The sequence below is a fragment of the Capsella rubella genome, unplaced genomic scaffold, assembly GCF_000375325.1.
Source record: "Capsella rubella cultivar Monte Gargano unplaced genomic scaffold, Caprub1_0 scaffold_2, whole genome shotgun sequence".
Lineage (NCBI taxonomy): Eukaryota > Viridiplantae > Streptophyta > Magnoliopsida > Brassicales > Brassicaceae > Capsella > Capsella rubella.
In genome coordinates, this window is record NW_006238922.1 from 10,020,863 (window position 1) to 10,043,403 (window position 22,541).

At 34.3% G+C, this 22,541-nt stretch overlaps 4 protein-coding genes across 5 annotated transcripts; all 4 read left to right on the forward strand.

Moving 5' to 3' along the window:
• The first annotated feature begins 2,570 nt into the window (after window positions 1-2,570).
• On the forward strand, window positions 2,571-3,246 carry LOC17894357. The gene has a single exon (XM_006301770.2). The coding sequence runs from the start codon at window positions 2,587-2,589 to the stop codon at window positions 3,088-3,090; it is 504 nt and encodes a 167-aa protein (XP_006301832.1). The 5' UTR covers window positions 2,571-2,586; the 3' UTR covers window positions 3,091-3,246.
• Window positions 3,247-6,453: 3,207 nt separating this feature from the next.
• Window positions 6,454-9,515, forward strand: LOC17896230. Of its 2 annotated transcripts, XM_006300400.2 has the most exons (6): window positions 6,474-7,143; window positions 7,301-7,387; window positions 7,478-7,690; window positions 8,038-8,256; window positions 8,343-8,489; window positions 8,778-9,515. In XM_006300400.2, exons 1-6 carry the CDS (start codon window positions 6,775-6,777, stop codon window positions 9,153-9,155), a joined length of 1,413 nt encoding a protein of 470 aa, XP_006300462.1. In that variant the 5' UTR covers window positions 6,474-6,774; the 3' UTR covers window positions 9,156-9,515. The 2 variants fall into 2 exon arrangements, with proteins under 2 accessions (XP_023643215.1, XP_006300462.1); XM_023787447.1 differs by lacking the exon at window positions 8,778-9,515 and having other exon boundaries at window positions 6,454-7,143; window positions 8,332-8,417.
• A 5,174-nt stretch (window positions 9,516-14,689) lies between these two features.
• LOC17894004 (L-tryptophan--pyruvate aminotransferase 1) lies at window positions 14,690-17,409 on the forward strand. The gene is made up of 5 exons (XM_006302281.2): window positions 14,690-14,830; window positions 14,964-15,267; window positions 16,225-16,514; window positions 16,597-16,892; window positions 17,008-17,409. Exons 1-5 carry the CDS (start codon window positions 14,745-14,747, stop codon window positions 17,190-17,192), a joined length of 1,161 nt encoding a protein of 386 aa, XP_006302343.2. The 5' UTR covers window positions 14,690-14,744; the 3' UTR covers window positions 17,193-17,409.
• Window positions 17,410-18,663: 1,254 nt separating this feature from the next.
• LOC17896581 (anthranilate phosphoribosyltransferase) lies at window positions 18,664-22,337 on the forward strand. The gene is made up of 10 exons (XM_006301975.2): window positions 18,664-19,156; window positions 19,419-19,901; window positions 20,004-20,161; window positions 20,275-20,358; window positions 20,468-20,520; window positions 20,617-20,698; window positions 20,874-20,981; window positions 21,171-21,294; window positions 21,688-21,773; window positions 21,857-22,337. The coding sequence occupies exons 1-10, from the start codon at window positions 18,769-18,771 to the stop codon at window positions 22,076-22,078; spliced, it is 1,788 nt and encodes a 595-aa protein (XP_006302037.1). The 5' UTR covers window positions 18,664-18,768; the 3' UTR covers window positions 22,079-22,337.
• Window positions 22,338-22,541: the final 204 nt, after the last annotated feature.

Genomic DNA, 22,541 nt, shown 5'->3' on the forward strand with positions numbered 1-22,541 from the left:
ATTGTAAGAGAAGTCAAAGTGAGACTTTTGTCTCTTTATGATTCTCAACGAAAGATAACGATCGCGTTTGCGGGCAGAGGAAAAAGCGCAAACGACGCCGTGTGGGAGTTATGTTCTGTTTTTAATGCAAGGGCGATGACGTCATCGCTTGTGTCACCTTTTTCGTTTTGTTATTTGTATGTTATGTTTTGCCACCCACACTGCTTATGCGAAACACACAAATAAAATTTAAAGGTTTCTGTTATAATATAGTTGGCTGAAGTAGGCTTCGTGATTAGCTTATCACCATAGCATCTAAAAAAATATGGGAGAAGAAGAAATTAGGAGAATGCATAGAGGTAGAGGTATATGGAAACTGTAAGAAGTAAGCTTATTTGGACCATAACTTACACTCACGTAGTTTGTAAATTTGGGGTTATCTCCAATTTAGAAATAACTCAAAACTTTATCATAATGAGCATATATGTCAGTACTGATTCCAATTCGGTTTTTCGAATTTAGATATTTATCCGTACATTGTTTTTGTTTTATTAGAAAATCCATAAAATCTCGAAAACAATGTCTCATGAGAAGTCCATTAGCCCATGTAAATAAGATATTAGAAAAAAACGGAATTCATATAAATTTGTTTCTAGAACATCAATATAAAATAAGAGAGCTTTGAGAAACTATTGTCTTTCTGCATTTATGAAACTAAATCTAAAATCATTGTGTTCATAGTGACAATCTAAAGCTATTACTTGCATAATAAACTTCTAATGAACTATTTCATTTAAGCTCATTTAAGAGTAAAAAATCTTCTTGCTTTGGATTTGTTTACAGTTTTTCAAAAACGTTATTTGTGTAGTTATTGGAGGAGTAAACAAAAGCAGCATCGTAGATAATGGACGTAAGTAAGCTCTCTCGTCTGCCGTATTGAGAAGGTCGTCGTCTCTAAGTCAAAGCAAATTCAATCATTCTCTCTTTTTTTTTTTTTTTTTAATTCTTTCTCCACCACTATCCATCGACCCATCTTTTTCAACCCTTGATTCAACTAAATTTGCCGCACATTCTGAATTCCTTATATTTTCTGATAATGACATCTTCATGTCTATCATGGCATTATGGAAAATTACGTTTTTTGGATGTATATTAGCTGTGTATTAATTAGAAGAAAATAATTGTTTTCAATATGTTTACTGAAATATGTATATACATGTGGATATGATCATCTGTAAATGAAATTAAAAAAATGGTCTAAACAAGTGTTAGTTTTTATCAGAAAAAAAGGAATATAATATCTCCAAAGTTATCCATCAAATTACAAAATCTAATCGCAAGTCCGTGACAAATCCAACTCAAGATCGTTTGACAAAATGGAAGTACACACGGTTTGTGAAATTATTGGTAGCAGGATAATTGAGGAAACTTGTCGGCGTTTTCTTATATAATAGAACTAGAAACTGGTGGGTTCCCCCAAATGGTCGACGTCTAGAAACAAAGCGACCAACTAGTGACTATCAAAGTCAGCGTCAACTCCAAATATTCAAAGAGCCATTGCTCATCGTATTAATAGCGTATCATTCAATCCTTGTCTTGTTGCACAAACATGATCCTTACTATATAGTCATGTCATTGTCCGGAGATTAAACTCCTTATCTTTTGAATACAAGATACCGTGTTGTGTTTTGTTCTTTTTGTTTACTGATGAAATGAAATGATGCATTTTGGGTCATTTTTCTTCGGCCAAACGAAATGAATAATTACGAGCTTGTTCTACACGGCAGTAAGTTTCAAGATATTGAAATTTGTTGGCAACTACAAAAGATCGAGCATTGACTTACGTTTTTGGTGTGTGTACACTGGCCCCTGGCCACTAATCGCGCCGTCGCTATATCCATAACTACCACAATTACTTCTTTGACATAAATGACTTAAATGAAACAATATTTAAATCATTTTCAAATTGCAGCAATAAATAATACTAATTAATAACCCTAAACTTCCTAAGTTTTTCCAAAACGAGACTCAGTTTCATAGTCAAAAGATATAGCTAAAAGTAAGTAACGAATTAAAAGATTACTTAACCTTACTTCTTGTTTAAGGGACAAATAAAGTATAACATCAGTAACATCATTAGTCCAGCCCACAAGAAAACCAGGTTTGAAAATTGCTACACAAGAACCTTCTGCTTCTGCATTATCTTTTATTAAATGGCCTTAATTAGAGACATTGTCAACGCAGAAAGAAAGAAGCCCAAATCAGTATGATTGGGAATCAAACATAAGGCCATTTTGTAAGTTGATTAAGCCATGAGGCCATATGAATTGGTATTTATAATTTGCATTTCCTCATAACAAAGCAAAAAGGAAATAAAATAGAAAACAATCATCATTAGACCTAATTAACCAAGGAACTAAATTTGACATGTCTCTCTAAATCACTGGTGAGAAATGATTTCAACTCTTTTTCTTCAAAAATACTTACTAAAATTACCCATTTTCTTTTATCATATATACATTTATATATAAATAACCAAACCCCTCTCTTCGTTCAAATAATCAGCAATCGGTGTTCAAACACCCCACAAAAAAAAAACATATTACAATGTCTACAAATCTCCACCTTGCGACCGCGGTGGTAGTCCTCCTCCTCCTGACTGCGAGCCAAAGCGGCGTAGCGGCTCGGCGGGTTACTCGAGGTGGGCGTGATCCGTGCTCCGTGTCAGATTTCAAGGTGTTGTGCAGATCAGTGGTGAAAGGACAAAAGAACGTTAACGCAGCGACGGAGGTGTCCATAAGAGAGCTGATGAAAAGAACGATCAAGGCGAAAGAAGCTGCCAAGATTGGTCGGAAAAGTGGCGGAGGACTCAAGACTTGCTACTCAAACTACGACAGTGCGCTTGACAATCTACAAAAAGCGTTAAAGAACATCAAACAGAATGATGGGTTTAGTCTTAACATCAATCTTAGTGCTTCCTTGACGGACTTTGATACGTGCAATGACGCCATGGCTGGTGGTAAAGGTTCCAATGTCTTTGCCAAATCCACAAGCACGTTGCATGAAATGGCTGATAATTGCTTGGCTCTCTCTACCCTCGTCAAACAATAATAATAAAAGCCAAAATGTAATTATTTTAAATTGAACAGACAAAACAAAGAAAAGAAGGAATACAGTTTGATCTTACAGTAGATGTTTTTGGTTACCTCTTGTGTACAGTTTCGGAATGTTTTGATCGTTGTATTGTGTGATTAAGAGAGGTTTCTAACCAATATATTGTTCTGTTCTTCTCACCGTATAAAGCCCAATATAGCAAATTTAAGGCCCATATAAAGCCCAATTAAGCAAATCTCATGCCCTTTTTTGTCATATGATAAACGACAGTCACATATGCAGGCATTAATCATCATGTGCATCATGATGATGTATCAGTCATAATGTGTATGGTCCGAACAAAGAAAATGTACAAATAATCACGCCGCTTTGTGAAACACCTTGTTTGTAAAATGATGAGTAATCATAGTCTAATGCCGAATCGTATAGTATATAAAAAAGTCACAGAATCGTACAGTATAAATATAAATATGCGACGGTACTTCAATGAGATGAGATCTTTTAGCTAAGTAATAAGAAGAAAAATAAAGAATGTAACCTCGTGGAAGAGAAAAGCTGAGCATGGGACGGCTTTAGACAGCATCATTACTCGTACATCAAATTGTTGTATCCTACTTTTGTTTCAATATTCCTCTTTTTCTTCACTTTTTTTTTTCACATTCTTTTCTCTATCTTCTTTTGGTTAAAAAGATACTAGGCTATTATAGAACAGATTTAAATGACATATTCAAGTTTTCATTATTTGTATTCGTTCACACAGAAATAGGAATGGGAATGTAGATGGTGTAGTGGAATTTATGATGAGGAATTTGGCCATGTTGAATTATATGCCTAGTTTTCTGGAGTATGAGAACGACAATATCATGTTACATAGACTTTATTTCTATCAGGGTATTTTTGAATATGCATTGGTTACTAGAATTATAATATCTACTCAGTTAACTGGTATTCTTATGTTCCTAATTAATCCAAGTTTTAGAGAAAAACAATGTTTAAAAAATATATGTTTGCTTTTTTTATATTAATTATTGTCTTATTGATGATGAATTGTAAACTTCAAGAAAATTGATTAAATACTAGTATTTGTTTTTAATTATAAAAAGATGTTAATTAAAAAAATGATGCATTACTAATCAAATGTTAATAGGTGTATTTTTTTTTAAAAAAAATGATTAAATAGTAATAAGTAATTAACTCTGTTATTGTTGTTAGAAACTCATCAATTTGATACGTGTTAGAATCTGAATTCTTGGACGTTTCAGCACACATGTAAATGGAGTAATCTAAACATTTTGTTTCTCTAACCTTTCTGCTCAAAAACTTAATCCTACGTATACATTTATATAGTTCTACAGACAAACATTACGTCAAAAACAGGTAAGCATAAAAAGCTAAACTAAATGTGAACAGATAGTTTTGTAGTCTCTCGGATTAGCTAGTGGTCTACTAATGCAAATATGTAGTGATTCATTTTTTCAATTAGTGGTCGTAATAATTCTACCTCATGAGTCATGATTTAGAGATTCACATATTTTATAGAGAAGACCTTTTTAATACTGCTCCAATGAGAGCCACCAAAGCTATTGCCCTCTGATGCCATTCTTTTTGTTGACAGGAATCAAATTCTCCCACTTTATAGAGAAGACCTTTTTTGTATATACATTCTCTTCAATTATTCGAATTAGTTGTTGTTTTTTTTACCGTCTTACCACTTCTGGTTCGATCGATCCTCCCGTGTGTATAGATAGATGCATGCATATAAAAATATAAGATAGAACTGTTATAGACCACACACATCATCTGGTATATATGGATCGGATTCTTCAATACTTTCTATAATACAAGTACGTACGTATGCGTCTTTACATACGTATTCATGTATACGTGCACACATGCGTATGACCCCAACCATTAAACCCTTTGGATTAATCAGTTTATAGGATTTTGGGTTTAAAACTTTAAGCAAGTTGGAATTGAACCGCATCATCCAAAATAAATAGGATTTGCTTGATCTTCTTTGATAATAGGATTTGTAAAACTTTATATCTTTTACTACTTTGGGTTAAAAACTTTAAGTGAATTGGACCTAAACCGCATTATCCAAACTCATGCTTCAGGTTAATTAGTTATTTAGTTAAATTATTAAAATCATGCTGCTGTGCCAAACTCAGTCATAATTTTCTTTTCTTTTTTGCCATTCAATCATAAGTCCTATCTGGTCAACTCTGCTTCTGTGTGTTGAGTATAGTTAATCAAAAATTAAAAAGAAAACAGTATGGTAGTATAAGACTAAAAAAAAATCTCAAAAGAGACAAAAACATTTTTGTAATATAGTGATTATTTGAAAGAACTGAAAAATTAAAATGTGAGGGGATCAAAAGCTAGAGGAGAGCGATTACACAGTAAGAAGAAATAGACTAACAAATGATCATCAATGTGTATCAGTGTATGTGTCCCTACGAGGACCGCACCCACTTAACTCCGCAACTTCAATACCTATTGACCCTCTTTTTCTTCTAAGTGACCCACTTCTAATTATGATCTCAATATTGGTTCGTATATTGTAGTTGCGAGGTAGTGCAAAACATGTTACTATAGTATAGTTTTTAGATATACGAAGAAAAATATAATGTCACTATGGAATCATATACCCTAAGGTCAAGATATATAGATACAAGTATGAGTATGCATCATAATGCATGCTTGGTTAAATCACTCCTATGTTTCTTGAGAGACAATATGATTATACTTTAAAAAGAGAGACACTCTCGAGCCTCGACAATTATATTTCACAACTCGTACTATGCTATTGTAATGTTTTTATTTTATTTCTTTCTCAATAAACTTGTTTTGTTTTTCCGCGAATTCATGTATACATAGTTTTATAATATTTTATATCACCGGTTGCTCAAGGCTTCAATCCAACGATAATATATATTTTATAAATAGTTAATTTGTTGTATATTATTTTTCCAGCTTGGAGAGAATATTATTAGCAAAATCTGGTCTCTAATTTAAGAGATTACGTACCGTAAACGTAAACTCGAGACTTGTATATATAGAAAAATTAATAAATACGTTTGTTAGAAATACCAAGAGATTCCATAAATAAACACTTCATTGTTCTACAAGCAACGACATTGTGGAATAAATATTGTTAGCTGCGTCGTAGTTTCTTGTATGTAACAACATGGAACATGAATTTAACTTGTACAGTACTCTACATTAACTGTGGAAAATACACACACACAAAAAAAAAAAAAGGGCTTGGAAAGAGAGAGTGACACCAAGAAAGCAAAGAGCTTTGAGGAAACCCAAATTCAAAGGTACTCAATTTCATCTGACTAGCCTCTGACCCCTTTCTTTAAACTAAAGAATGATCACACCAAATCCAAATCCCCCACTATATATTAACCTTCTCACATATATATAAAGTTTACTACTCTTTATCTCTCTCTCACTCTCTACTCTGTTATCATTTACTACTACTTAAACTTTCTAGAAATCTGCAAAACCCTTAATTTTGAACTCATCACTAACCCTGTATTTATATCACCTCTTATGTTACCCACATGCCCAAAACTTTAGCAACACACAACCCTAATAAATTGTTGTTGATGAGTTGATACATTCTTTATTGTTTTTGTTGATCTTTCTGGGTTTCCTTTAAAGAAAGTGATTATGTGTTTAATGGGTTTGTTGGGAGATGTGTCAGTAACATCAAGAAGACGAACAACAATTCAAAACCGTATTAAATGTTGTCTTTTTGATCACTCAAGAAGAAAACAACAAGACAGCAGATGTTTTCATCATTCTTCTTCTTCTTCTTCTCCACACCAAGAAGCTTCGTTCAAGTCCGATACGATGTTCTTCTCCTCTAGCGTTCTCAGATTAATTCTCTTACTCTGTCTCTTCTCCTTCTCCACCGCTTCTTCCTCCGATTCCACTTCCGCCGAGCAAACTCTCCGGCCGCAAGAGGAGATTCAGAAGCTGAAACTGATTAGAGAAGAGCTCAAAAAGATCAACAAACCTGCTGTTAAAACCGTTCAGGCAATTTCTCTATTCCTCAAGTTTTCAATCTCTTTGTTGACGTTATTAGTCTCTTCTCACTCTGTTTTTGCTCTGTTTTTACTCTGTTTTGTTAGTTAACCGACATGCAAACTCTGTTCTTACTCTGTTTCTTCTCTCTATGTCTTTATGTTTGCAGAGCTCAGATGGAGATACAATAGACTGTGTTTCGACTCATCAGCAACCAGCTTTTGATCATCCTCTCTTAAAAGGACAGAGACCAGTGGTAAAATTCTACATTCCCTCATCATCTTCAAAGTTTTCGGTTTTTATTAGTATTATTCTTATCAAAGTTTTCGAAATTTTCTTGTGTTAGGATCCTCCTGAGATCCCAAAAGGGTTTAGCAAAGAAGAGGAATCGTATGAAGAAGATTCACAGCTGTGGAGTTTATCAGGGGAGTCTTGTCCGGAAGGTACGATTCCGATAAGAAGAACAACGGAACAAGACATGTTAAGAGCAAGTTCTGCCGGTAGATTTGGTCGGAAATTAAGGCGTGCTAGGAGAGATTCCACTAGTAACGGACACGAAGTAAGTACACCATTTTAATACTAATTAAGCAAAAAAGTCAAGAGGTTTCTTACCTTTTTTTATATCCTATCCTCTCTATAAAGATAAAGATAGAGAATGATACCAAAAATCAGCTTTTTCGTAATTCTTCTTTGCACGACCATAACACTTAACTAGTTGTATGCAAAGGAGTGAAGCGTGACATAACAAAACCAAAAAGATTATTCTCTGCTCAATCGTGAAAAAAGATTATTCTCTGTTACTTTTTTTTCTCTTTTTCTGTGTTTAAGAAAATGATACTCCAAATTTAGCATTTGAGAATTAATTCGACTGATCAATGATAAGAAAAACAAATGAAATTTTTGTAGCATGCGGTGGGATATGTAACCGGGAGACAATACTACGGAGCCAAAGCGAGTATAAACGTGTGGTCGCCACGTGTGACCAGCCAATACGAATTTAGTCTTTCTCAGATTTGGGTTATTGCTGGTTCGTTCACACACGATCTTAATACTATTGAAGCCGGTTGGCAAATTAGCCCGGAGTTGTATGGCGACACTTTCCCAAGATTCTTCACTTATTGGACGGTAAATGTTTACTCTAACTATGATAAGTAATTAGTTTCTATTGAATTAACATTTGATTAACAAGGGTAGCGATAGTGAATTTTCAGTCCGACGCATACCGAACAACGGGTTGCTACAATTTGTTGTGTTCCGGTTTCGTGCAAACCAACCGTCGAATCGCGATTGGAGCTGCCATTTCTCCTAGATCTTCGTATAGAGGCAGACAATTCGATATAAGCTTATTAATTTGGAAGGTAATTTTCTCTTCATCATCTCCATATACATATTACAAAGAAATATCTATAGAAACAATAGTTACAACGTAGTCTAACTCCTTTATTTTCATTCATTCATCCACAATTCTGCCATGTTACCTATCAGAATTAATAAACAGTTAGAAGAATTCCACATGGTTCACATCAATGTTTTGTTGGGTCAACCCCTTTGCATACAAAAGTCTTAAATAATTTGATTACGTTTTGAGTCATAACAATAGCAGCAATAATAATGCATGGATTTATTATAATCTTACGTATATATAGGATCCCAAGCACGGTCACTGGTGGCTACAATTCGGGTCGGGTGCTTTAGTTGGATATTGGCCATCGTTTCTATTCACGCATCTAAAGCAACATGGGAGCATGGTCCAGTTCGGGGGAGAGATTGTGAACAACCGACCAGGTGGTTCACACACTTCGACACAAATGGGCAGTGGCCATTTCGCCGGTGAAGGTTTTGGTAAAGCATCTTATTTCAGGAATCTCCAAATCGTTGACTGGGACAATACTCTAATCCCCGCTTCGAATCTAAAGATGCTCGCAGATCATCCCAATTGTTATGATATTAGAGGTGGGACGAATCGTGTGTGGGGTAACTATTTTTACTATGGAGGTCCAGGTAAAAACCCTAGATGTCCATGAACAGGAAGAATCAAGAAAACAAAAAGAAAAAAGGTCATTGATTATTATTATTCTTACATTACATGTAGTGAATTTTGAGACTAAGGGAGATTAGGAATTTTTACATTGCCGCTACGTGTTTTTGCAAATATCATGTAGATTTAAGATTTTCTTTTACCATAACAATATCACCACAAGCGAACAAAATCTTGTTTGTGTGTTTTGGGTTATGTTATAAAATTGATCAGTATAAAGTTTGGTAGTGAATTATACTTTTCTTGGTTGTTTTTTAAAAATGTATAATGGCAATGCATTTATATTGTTTGATTAGTGTTACTAATGTGACCATATTCATGAGAATCAAGTGTTGTTGCTATGTTATGCCGTATTTGTATGGTTCATGGAAACGAAGTTTCACTTTCAATATATATATAGAGTTAAATGCAGAATTAAAATTGTCAGATTTTTTTTTTTTTCATAATTCGTGGACCAAAGTTATATGGAAATATATAATAATTGGTTGTAGCAGAGACCTCATAATTAATTGAGGATGGCTGTAAAATTTCTGACGATTAGATTTGAACATTCATAACTCATAAGTCACAACAACTGTCCATTTATTGAATAAATATTCTGTATATATCAATGAATATTGAAGAAAAGAATTAAGCAAAATAAAATAAAATTTATATGTAAATAATAAGTTTCGTGGGACCAAAAATTAAAATGCCGATTTAATGATGTTCATTAATCACCCCACGTGCCTTCTTTTATCTACTTTCCGATACATAAACATACTGTATTTCTCTCTAAATAGTGTTATTTATATGATTCAGTTCCATAACAACATCTTTTATTAAGTGTTTCTTACTAATTTTTATTTTTTATTGTACTAGTAGTCTAGTACTATTTTCTTTCTAACTGACTGAACTTAAAACAGTTGGTCCAATTCTCAGTTCCAGTTATTTATACCATGTCACACGACTCACACCTCTAAACATTTGTACGGTTTAGGTATGGTTGGTGCGGAAAAAACATTGAGAATAGTATAAATAAGCTTCAAAACTCTCTAAAAAACCATAACATTATTCAGGTTTACATAAAAAAAAAAAAAAAAAAAAAACCATAACATTATTCACATGTAGTAGGGTGTGTAAAATACAAGAAGTGCTGAAACACAATTTTTTTATTTATTTAAAACATGGGCCTAGGCCCAACAATTATAACAGAGGGTAGTCGAATATACGGCCCTGGCCTTTTTGTGAGAAACACTGATTTTTCTATGTAAGCGGCAAATTAGTGTAACGTATTAGTTGTTTCATGTTTGTAATTGGAATCTTGGGATTGGTGAAAACTGAAACGAGGTGCTCGTCTTGCGGAATTCAGCATGTTTAGACATCCTTTAAAAAAAAAAAAACATTTCTTATTTAACAAATATTGATTTGGTTTGATGATATACTAACATAGTTTTTGGTATCAGTTTTTGAGATATTTTCAAATATAAAAACCATTAGTTAAAACAATTTTTCAACGTACTCATTAATTAGGTTTAGCTTTTCTTGTTACAGTTTTGGTTTTGATGATATACTAACCTAGTTTCGTTTTTAACTAGGTTTTGGTGTTACGACTTGTCTTGTTCATATCTTTGATTGATATATAGCTGGTTTAGGCTTCCTAGCCTATACACACAGACAGTGTAGAACCTAACTCTCAGTGAGTTTTTAAAAGTGAAATCTGTGCAATGGTCGGAACTCAGAACCAATCCGAATGAGATAGAGTGCGAATATGATTTGGATTTTTTATAATTTTAACATCGAAAACTTTTAAATCTAATAAAAAGTATAAAATAAAACGACGACAATGAACAAGAACAACGGCGAGTGAAGTGGGAGCGTGAAGCATGCAAACCGACTCATCATGTTCTTTTGTCCTTTATTATTCTCACCGTTACAACTACGTAGGCTCGCCATTTGGCAAACACCATCGAAGAATATATATTTATTACTCACAATTTCGAATATTAACAAAAAAATAATATGATTAAGGAAGACGAAACTGACGTGATTATCATTTATCACATAGTCGACAATTTTTAAAGTCAACCTAATTAAATAACTTACTAGTAGCTTTCCTCTTCCCTTCAATTATAGGCAAGGCGAAATAATCATATCGAACCTTTCCACGTGATACATCACGACCCTGAAATACATACCTTAAACAGTTAGATTTTTTTTAAAAAAAATAGACGAGTTTTAGTGTAATATGCACACTTTTCTCAAGTATGTCAATGTCATAATGGTTTTATCATTAAGATAGTAATCTCGTTAATAAAGTATGGACAAAGTCTTATGTAATTCATACAATGTTGCATCATGACTATGTCAACAGTTGATTTCCATAAACTAAAATGAAGTTAAGAAAAAGAAAAAGTAGCCTCTCTTTTTTGTCAACCATTGACAAAGCCTTTTAGATAGTTCCTTTTTATAGTGTAGTAAAGATATATTGCTTCACTTTGGACGCAATTTCTACAAATGTATTGTTGTAACAAGTAGCTAGTATATTATTTTTTTTCATGCGATCAAAAGTATCAAATTCTACCTTTGTATATTTTTAGTATTAACTTTTCAATAGTTATTTATTATTGGTAGTACAGTTTTGTATATATTAAGACATTGTGTTCGATTTATAGATACCCATATTGTTTTACAAGAGCAAAACTCAACCACAACAATTCTAATTTGTAAAGTGGTATATATATAAACTATCATTGGATGCATAGTCATCATCATTGTGTGGGACTCTTTTGTGCATAACATATCAATACTTGGTCCCATGAATCAGAATGATTAATTGACTATGGATGAAACGACTTGTATCACCCTTACACAATTTTTTAAAAAATTTAGATTTCTTAGAAACGTGGCTTAACTAATCTCAAAACTTAGTTAAAAGAAATTGTCATATTCTTTAAATATTGCCTAATCTTTTTTATTCCATCTACGGAATTTTTGGACTCTCATATGATAGGATACATAATTAATTGATGTATCATGTCCCACTCGCTTTTGTTTCTCGGAATGAAACGATAAAATTTCATGATATTTTGCTGGCTTTTAAAATAATATCAACGGATTTGTTAGTCTCTAAATTGAGGGGGGTATGAGTGAATGAGATAGTTTGCCCCAAAAAATAAAGAAACAATGAATGAGATGATAGTGTTGAAATAGGTCCATCTAGGAAAATGATATGTGATGATGAAGTGCTATGGGAATGGAGAACTAAATGTTTTTAAATTGAAATGGCTTGTGACTTCATCATTTCCCCCAGACTCTCCCTACGTACGCTTTCCAACTTGGTGGTCTCAATAGTACTTTTGTTAATTGTTACTTTGTTTAGTGTGGTACTGTGTTTTGTTTTCTTCATGAAAAGATATCCATGCTTGATGAAATTGTGGTATATGAATCATTTTCGTAGGAGTTTGGTGCTTATGAAACTTTAAAAATAATAATAAAAAATAATAAATAACGTCTACCGAATACTGAAAAAATCCAAACAAACAAAAATACAATGAATGAAAAACAAACATAGTTCGAGAAAAAGCAACAATGAATTTATTGACATGTGGAAAAAATTTCAAACGAAAATGAAATATCATACATTTCATATGAAAACAAGTGTGGCTAATGAACAAAGATAATGATAAAGTTTTGTATTAACTCGGAAGATATGCATGTTGTGTCCAATTTCCGTATATACTATTTTCACTAGCTGGTTTTGCAATTTTGGAAAAGCCTCTCTGATGGTATTAGCTGGTTGGATCTTATGTGGACTCAATACTTATATTTCACGAGTTGATTGGTCACTACAAACCTAACAAGATTTTGAGGATGCATATGATCAAACGCAAAGCTGGTTTGCAAAGAAGCCAAAGAAGGAAGTAAAAAGGAGTTTGAATTCTTCTCAAGCATTAACTAGCCTCGGATTTTCTTCACTGATGTTTCTTTTCATTCAATGTAGAGAAGAGAATAAAACCAACGAATTCAAAGAGAGAATCCTCCAAGATTTACTCTCGCCCACTCACGCAATTAATGAAGCTGATTTTGAAAATGAAATCCCAATTTTGGAAGATAACAATTTTGGAAAGGAAAAAATGATAATGGTCTTTGAATGGATATAGATTCTTGTAGTTTTTGGTATTGGGGTTAAATGTGTTAAGACTAACCTAAGTTAAGCACTCTCTTTGAACCAAAGAAAAGAGAGAAAAAAAAAACTAAAGTTATAGTGTGTTCAATTGTATGAGAACACTAAAGCATACAAAGTAGAAGTAAATCATTATTTTTATTGTTTGGTCAGCTAGAACTGTAATTGCATTAGCTGTTCAAAATAAGTCAAATTATTAAAAGATGTAGGATATAAATGAACCCCTAGAATCAAATCAAATTTTATGTTCACTAATTCTAATCTAATTTTTGAATTTGTTAAAACATGCATTTGTTTCAAAAATCAATTTAGAGATTTAAATAGACGACAAACGAAAGATTTTCCGTTATATGGTAGTCATGCGAATGTTGCTTAGCATCCGACAAAAAATATGAAGAATTTTTTTTCTTAAAGTGTTGAGAGTGTCGGCGATTTAAAGATTGCAAACATCATTTTAATTAGAATATTGATGAGTTAAAGAATGCAGACATAATTTTTTAGATGTGGATAAACAAAATAAATGAAACCCAATAATCAAATCAAATTTTATGTTCATAAACTCTCTTATAGTTCGAGAATTTATTAAAACATACACTTATTCTGAAATCTATTTAGATATTTACGAAGACGACAAATGCAATATTTTCCGTTATCTGGTAGACATGAAAATGTTATTTAGCATCCGACAAAAATGATATAGACAGATTTTTAAAAGTATCGAGACGATTTTAAAATTGAATACATTCCGTTATCTGGTAGACATGAAAATGTTATTTAGCATCCGACAAAAATAATAAAGACAGATTTTTAAAAGTATCGAGACGATTTTAAAATTGAATACATTATCTTAATTTGATGCGAATAACGATATTTAAATGAAATAGGCATAACTATATCTGATGAAATACTAAATTGTCAAAATAAAAATTCCTAATTCCATAAACAAAATTTAAAATTTATATCCATTGAAATTAAAAAATTTTACAAAAATTTAAAGAATAGCATGTGTTTTTAACTCATGGTAGTTTTTGTTAGTTATGTGGTAATTCCTTACCATTTTGTTGTTCTTTGTTAAATATTGCGTGGCACTTATAGCTATTTATTGGCTATTTTGTTTATTTTAGAGTAATTATATTAAGAAAAAGTGCTATACTATTATTGACCTTATAAAGTAAATATATTTTTAAGTTTTAGTATATTTGTATTTTTTCCATTAAAAAAGCTGATACCACCCTCTTTTTTTTTTTTATAACAAAAAACATATTTTATTAACAAAATAAGATTGTAAATATCGCTTTCCTTCTATAAATACACCAGACCTACACACACTATTCTCTAATCATTAAACACTGTACAAACGAAGCAAAAAAGACTAACCAAACCAAACCAAGAAGAGGAAGAAGAACGAAGATGGTGAAACTGGAGAACCCCAAGAAACCCGAAAACGTTTCGAACAAGAACATCCCCTTGTCCGATTTCATCGTCAATTTGGATCAGTACGAATCTTTTTATCTTATTCCTTTTTTCACAAAAACCCTTAACGGCATTGCAAGATCATAGGCTCAAAACAAATCGATATCTCCGAGTTTCACTCTTTTTTAATCTATTTTTCCTCTAAATTATTTGCAGCGGTGATCCAACGGCTTACGAAGAATACTGGAGGAAGATGGGTGACAGGTGTACGGTGACGATCCGTGGTTGTGATCTCATGAGTTACTTCAGCGACATGATCAACTTGTGTTGGTTCCTTGAGCCAGAGCTTGAGGATGCTATCAAGAACTTGCACGTTGCGGTAGGTAACGCTGCGACAGAGGACAGGTACATCGTGGTCGGGACCGGTTCTACGCAGCTTTGTCAAGCGGCCATCCACGCACTAGCTTCACTCGCTAGGACCAACCCTGTCAGCGTCGTCGCCGCCGCTCCTTTTTACTCCGTAAGTCCCCACCACTAAACTCCTCTCCTCGTATCTTTTCCTTTTTTCTTATAATAATTAATCTCCGTTGACATATATACTAATCATACTTTAAGCACCTCTAGACATTATTTAGTGCAGCTAACAAAAAAAAAATATATCAAAAAAGTCTTGTTTTTATAATATACGGCTTCATCCTTTGACTATTGAACCGATTTTTTAGCTAGACATGATAAATTTTTTCGATTAGTTTGGATCAAATCCAGATCTATCCATGATTAAATTTTCTTAGACCAATATTTTCGAGTTTACTTTGCATTTTTTTCTTTCATTGGGATAAATTAAACTAAATCGAATTTTTTTTTTTTGTAAAACAGAATTGTAACGTTTTTTTTTGTGTTGTTGCTTTGGATCCATCTTTTGATACTGCCAAACCAAAATGTAAAACCGACAAAGAAGCAATTGATGTATCTTTCACTTATATGGGATGTCATACGTTACTTAAATGTATAGTATCTTTAAATAATACTATAGAAGTACTGTATATATAGTATCTTTGAAAGTATAGTATCTTTGAAGAAGCTTCATTAGGTCTTTTTTATATGGTTATTGTTATATAGATTTGATCTAAATTCGTAAGTTTTTTTAAGAAACAAAAAAGTTTGATTTGATGTAAAGATTTAGTGGGCGTCGTCTGTAAAAAGCAAGATTGGAGATCTAAAAGACACAGTGACAGACATGTTTCTCGAACACAACACAACACATCCACCAATTTTTTTTACAAAACCTTTCTCTTCTTACATACATGTGTTGTGGATTCATGTGCAAAGACATCAGTAACATGCTCATGTCCCCACTTTTTTTTTTTTAATTTTCTTTGCTTTTACCAAAAACCATTCTTCTTTTCTTTCTTAATAATTCATTTCTTGATAGTTGAGAGAATATAAATATATGTTTATATATTTTTGAACATAATAGACGTATGTGGAGGAGACGACATATGTTCGGTCGGGTATGTACAAGTGGGAAGGAGACGCATGGGGTTTCGACAAAAAAGGTCCGTACATCGAGCTAGTGACGTCTCCCAATAACCCTGACGGAACCATCAGGGAGACTGTGGTGAACCGTCCAGACGACGACGAAGCCAAAGTGATCCATGACTTTGCCTATTACTGGCCCCACTACACTCCCATCACTCGCCGTCAAGACCATGACATCATGCTCTTCACTTTCTCCAAGATCACAGGCCACGCGGGGACCCGTATCGGGTTCGATATTTACTCAAAACATTGCTTTTATAATTTACAACAAAAAGATTGGTTTCTTTACTTCTGTTGTATGATGATGAAGGTGGGCACTGGTGAAGGACAAGGAGGTGGCCAAGAAGATGGTTGAGTATATAACAGTGAACTCTATTGGTGTCTCTAAGGAGTCACAGGTTCGAACCACTAAGATACTCCAAGTTCTAACTGAGACTTGTAAGAGCGAGTCCGAGTCTGAGAATTTCTTCAAGTATGGTCGTGCGATGATGAAGGATAGGTGGGGGAAGCTACGTGAAGTGGTGAAGGAGAGCGCTGATTTCACTCTCACCAAGTACCCTGAAGCATATTGCAACTACTTTGGGAAATCACTCGAATCTTACCCTGGTAAATTTACTACTACTATTGATTTCGCTAAACGACAAACAGTTTTATTTTGGTAACGGTTGGGATATAAATGAATAAGACGTAACGGTCGATGTGTTTTAAATACGGTTTGCAGCGTTTGCGTGGCTAGGGACGAAGGAAGAGACGGATCTGGTAAGTGAATTGAGGAGACACAAGGTATTGTGCAGAGCAGGAGAACGTTGTGGATCTGACAAGAAGCATGTCCGAGTCAGCATGCTTAGTCGTGAAGATGTTTTCAACGCCTTTCTCGAGAGACTCGCCAACATGAAAGCTCATTAAAGAAGCATTGACCTCTAGATCATCCATGAGCGCATGTAACGCCTTATAAATTAAGAAGACTTAAATTAATAGTTTCTAGCTTTTACCCTAAAGTTTATCTATAAATAAAATATGTAGAACTTAAGAGGTAGAAACTCTCTCTATGTTTATGGTTCTTTTGGATCTAATCGTATATGTATGTGAAATATGAAGTTGAAACTGTTCTAATTCATATAAACATGTGTCTTTAGCCTATTTTACAAGAAAAACTTATCTCGTCGAACTTATAAAGTTGATATGTAGAACTAAAGAGGTAGAAACTCTCTCTATGTTTATGGTTCTTTTGTATCTAATCGTATATGTATGTGAAATATGAAGTTGAAACTGTTCTAATTCATATAGACATGTGTCTTTAGCCTATCTTACAAGAAAAACTTATCTCGTCGAACTTATAAAGTTGATACTGTTCTATTTCATAGAAAAATGTGTTCTCAACTTATCCAAAAAGAAAAGCTTATCTCGTGGAACAGTCTGTGTTTAGTCTCTTATATTGACTCTTTTTAATTTATTTGATAACATCATAAACTAGTTACTCATCTAAAAACAGAAAAAACCCTAATTTAAGCTTATAAACTCCAACAACTTATCTTAAAACACTCATGGGTTCATATCCAAAATAATAAGGATATAATTCGTAACAAGTCCCCATAATAGGATCCATCACGCAAAGATTAAACAGTCTAAGAAACCAACTCATATATTTGAATGACTAGTCCAAATATACTGGCGTGGTCCCAAAGTGAACATAAAACTTGCTTGTAAAAAAAAAAGAAGGTATTTAGAAATACCTCAAATGTGGACAAACTTATATATATATATATGCATATATGTTTTGTCCTTTCACTCTTCTTCTTCTTCTCATCATCTCCTCTGCCCGGACTTGAACTCATGAGGTGGAGCTATGCTCTCAAACCAAATGAGCTACAAATTCAGGCACTGACTGTTCAGCTTTTAAACTATAAGTACTGTTTCATTCGTTCATAAGTGAAAGCAAAATTTTCTAGTAGGCCCAAATCACTCTAAAAGGCTTCTGTACACATAAACGAAAACTTTGTCCATATAGTCGCAGTCCATAGCCCTATATATAACATTTGAATTGGAATGAGTGATGCCAATCATTTTGTTTAGCTCATCTCATTTTTTCAGTAGCCTGTAATTTATTGGATAAAATTGATAATACAAATCAATATAATTTTGTTTTAGCGGGTAAAAAAATTAAACGATTAGTAATATAAAATAATTAACATTAACATAAAATAACCGATTTAACAAAACTGAAAATAAAGTTTTTTGGTAGTAACGTTTTACATAATTGTTTTAACCAGGAGTGGCCAAAACACATGGAGTTATCAATAAAACTTTCATTACAAAGTGGTTTTAATGAAGATTTATGTTATTACAAAAGTGGTCCTTATGGAGATTTATTTTTACATTTTATCATCATCGACCCATCGTCGTCATCTGAGAACGTCACGGAGACTCGGTTTCTTACAAACGGAGAGATAACAGTAGAAGCGATTCAGGCGAGATAAATCCGATGAAAGCTTTACTAAATCCAGAATCTTCCTTCATTCTCTCTTCGATCTCTTCTTCACAGATCAACAGGTCTTTAAACTTCACAGGACTGAGTTCTTCATGTCTCCGGTTTCCGTTAATCGATTACAGTGGCCGTTCACGGCGGCGGAAGATCACTGATGGGTTGAGTATAAAGGCGGTGTTGGACTCCGCAATGATGGAGCAATTAGGGCTTAAAGAATCAGATATTAAGAATCCGGCGGTATCTACTACTTATCGGGGATCAGCGATTCCGAAGCCAAACCCTACAGTTCTTGATGCTCAAGCTAGAGTTTGTACAGGACCAACTCAGACTAGACCCCTTAGTGAAGAACAGGCTTTTAAAGTGTTTGATACTATATTAAGATCAGGTAAGCATTTTCACTCTCCGAATTTGACTTAATCGATTCGTTAATTCATGTTTGGATAGTGGACCAAAGTACCGATTTTGATAGATTTTTAAATTTGCCTTAGTATTTGAAAGTTTTAAGCTTTATATCTGCAGCTTGTTTGGTTTTGGTATTACTATTGTGTGGCTTTGTTAGAATTTAGGATAGAATGTGAAAAATCCAAGTGAGTAAGATTTGCATATGGTTTTTGGTTTGCCTCATTACTCGTCTCACTGGGGTGCAGCTAGAGGGGAGCTAAAAGATGAAGAACCTGTTTCAAAGGCGCAACTTGGGGCATTTTTTGCTGGGATGACAATCCGTGCTAATGCTTTTCCGGAGGAAACTCAATGGAGTGAAGGGGAAAAGAGGGCAATGGATGTGTTTTGGCCACTCCTGGTTAGGGTACTACCTCCTGATGTGCTATTCATTGCTGATCCTGAAGGCTCTCTTTTGGGTACGGGAAGTTCGGTTGGACCAAGTTTTGTTGGTAATGAAACTCGTGAGATGAGGTTGGTTGGTGCGCTAAGAGAGATTTTGGCTGGAGGTCACCTTGGTTATGAAGAGGTTAAGGGTGTGTTAAGAGATGTTCTTCCGCTTGAAACGGATGGTAGCTTAAAATCGGGAGTAAGTGAGTCATTGCTTTCGGCATTTTTGATTGGCCAACGCATGAATAGAGAAACAGATCGAGAGCTTAAAGCTTACTGCCTTGCATTTGATGACGAACATGGTAAAAACATAATTTAGAATAGAGTGAAATTCAGAGGATGGAATGATAATTTCGCAAAGATACAAGTGCTGGCTTGAGTTAAGTATCTTCAACTAATTTCAGGGGCTCCTCCAGTTGCTGATGTCAAATCCTTAACCCATTATGGCGAGCCTTATGATGGGAATACTAGATTCTTTAGAAGCACTCTATTTGTGGCTACGGTTAGATCCTGCTATGGTGAATCTTCACTACTCCATGGGGTGGAATGGATGCCTCCGAAGGTATGAATAACGAAATGATCATTTTTTCAGCTTACATTTCGTAGAGATGAATTATAATGACACTTTATTAGATTTCGTTTTATTTACTTTCTAGCTCTTCTTATATTCTTCAGGGGGGTGTAACTGAGGAACAAATGCTGAAATTTATGGGAGCAAATACAAGCTTGTCTGTTCAGCAGGCAAAAGAACTCATCGAGGTAACCTATCATAATTTAAACTAATGTCCTACAGGTTTTCTCTGTCTTTCTCCTGCAAGCCTATATTTATGATTCCTGCGCTCAGTAATATCCTGTATGATTCTTCCAGGATGAAAAGGCTGGATTTGCATATCTCAGTCTACGGGAAGCTCGGCCGTCTCTGTATGAAATCCGAGAACTATTTGTTTGAGCCGTTCCTTGTTTATCTTAGATCTTGGGATATACTAATGGATATAACATTTTAAATGATATTTGCAGATATTCGCTAATTGAAATGAGAGAGCATATAAAGAAACGTCCTCCTCTCGCAACAACAGAAAAAGTTCAACAATTTGTGAGGGTAAGACATCTATCGCAGGTCCCTGTCTTTTATGCTCCATGCTATTAGATTTGAATGGCTCGGGACGCTACATAGCTCAGGATGACTAAGTTTTAGAAGAAAAAATATCGAGGGCTTGACTCTTGACAGAAGGTGTCTGTATGCAGACATTTCATGGACTGTTTTTTCACTGCAGGCGACAGGAAAGGAATCAATTGTTGCTGGGTTTTACCACGAAGGCTATGAAGAACCTCTCTTGATGCTTATGAGACGAAGAGGTGTCCATTCTGGTTTGGTTGTCAAGGTTGACTCTCTTTTGCCACAAATATATACTATTGCCCTACAAGCTGTTATGCACTTGGAACTTTTAAAGCCTGAAATCTGTTTAGGAACTCGTCCCACTAGTTTCCATTAAAAGTTTTAAAATTTGAACAGAGAAAATTTCAGGTATGATTATGAAGAAATTTATTTAAAAAATTATTGTTTAATGCAGGGTGAGGAGGGGGCTCTCTCAATGACAACACGTGTGCGAGCAGCAAGTGCATCCAAAGGGTTTCCAGTTAACTACTGTTCTGGGTTTCGTTCATCGAGTTCGGACACAGCTCTAGAAGCTGACGGTAATGATAGCTGTATTAACTTTCCTAGATTCAAACTAGACTTAATTGCTTGAATATTATAGGAACCCAGGCGCAAATTTGTGTTTGTGGTAAACTGGCTTGTAAGTGGTAAGAGTCCATAGGCTATTAAACTACCAGCTAATCTCATATTTGGTTGGCATGCAGTTTGATGTATTATCTGCCTTGGTAGTCAAAGTGTTTTGGTGGATTGGCCTTTCTTAATTGCCTTGCAATCTAACAGAGCTGTTGTTTGTTTAGATTGGTCCTTATTCGAATAGATATGAAACTAATCTGCCTTGTCCCGTGGTGCTAGTATTTTTTTTGGTTGTTGTTGTACATCGATATAGTTTCAGCTCCTAAAACTTATGCCTAAAGTAACTTCTGGAATCGTAGGGGTATCGCGTCAGAGTTTCAATCTTGAGGTGGATGCCAGAGCCTATGGGTTTGAACCAACAGAGACTCCACGAACTGATCGTTCGGTAAAACCTCCAAAAACACATACCTTTCACACTGATGGGAACAAAAAGGGAAAACTTTAGTCATACTTTTGTTGAATGAACAGGTGTCAAAGAACATAGCGCTGGGGTTGGCAGCGCTTCGTGGTGAGAAAGGTGCGGCTTATGATAGAATCGTCCTAAATGCTGGAATTGTGGATCACTTGTTGGGAAGTGAAGGTGCAGAAGATGTAGCTGTAGCAATGGAGAGAGCAAAGGAAGCTATTGACAGTGGGAAGGCTCTAAAGAAACTTCTGAACTACATAGAGATCTCACGCAAGATGAAATAGGTCCAACAATGTGGAGAGTCTGACAAATCATACATGGAATAGAAGAAGCACACACACCTTTCTGATTCTTTTTTTGTTTTTTTTTTGTTTTGTGTATTGTTGTTGTTGAAAACTGAGAGTGTTTTTTTACAGAGTGGGATACACAACACAACGCTTGTGGGGTTTCCTCCCATGGAGGGTTAGTAAATTGTACAGAGTCTGGAGAACAAAAGTTGCATATTTCAGTTTTGTTTATGATTTATGATTATGTTCTTAATCATCTTTGATTTCACTTTTACTGAATTAATCCCCATCAATAGATTCGGATGGAGACACTCTCTGTCTTTACGACAATGAGAAAGAAACAAAACCGGTTTGTGAATCGAAACGCAAGGGACGTGCGACGTTTCTATAGGTTTGAGTTTGCAAAAAAATAAAAACAGAGTCTATTACAATTTTCTCTCTGTTTTTTTTAAAAATCGGT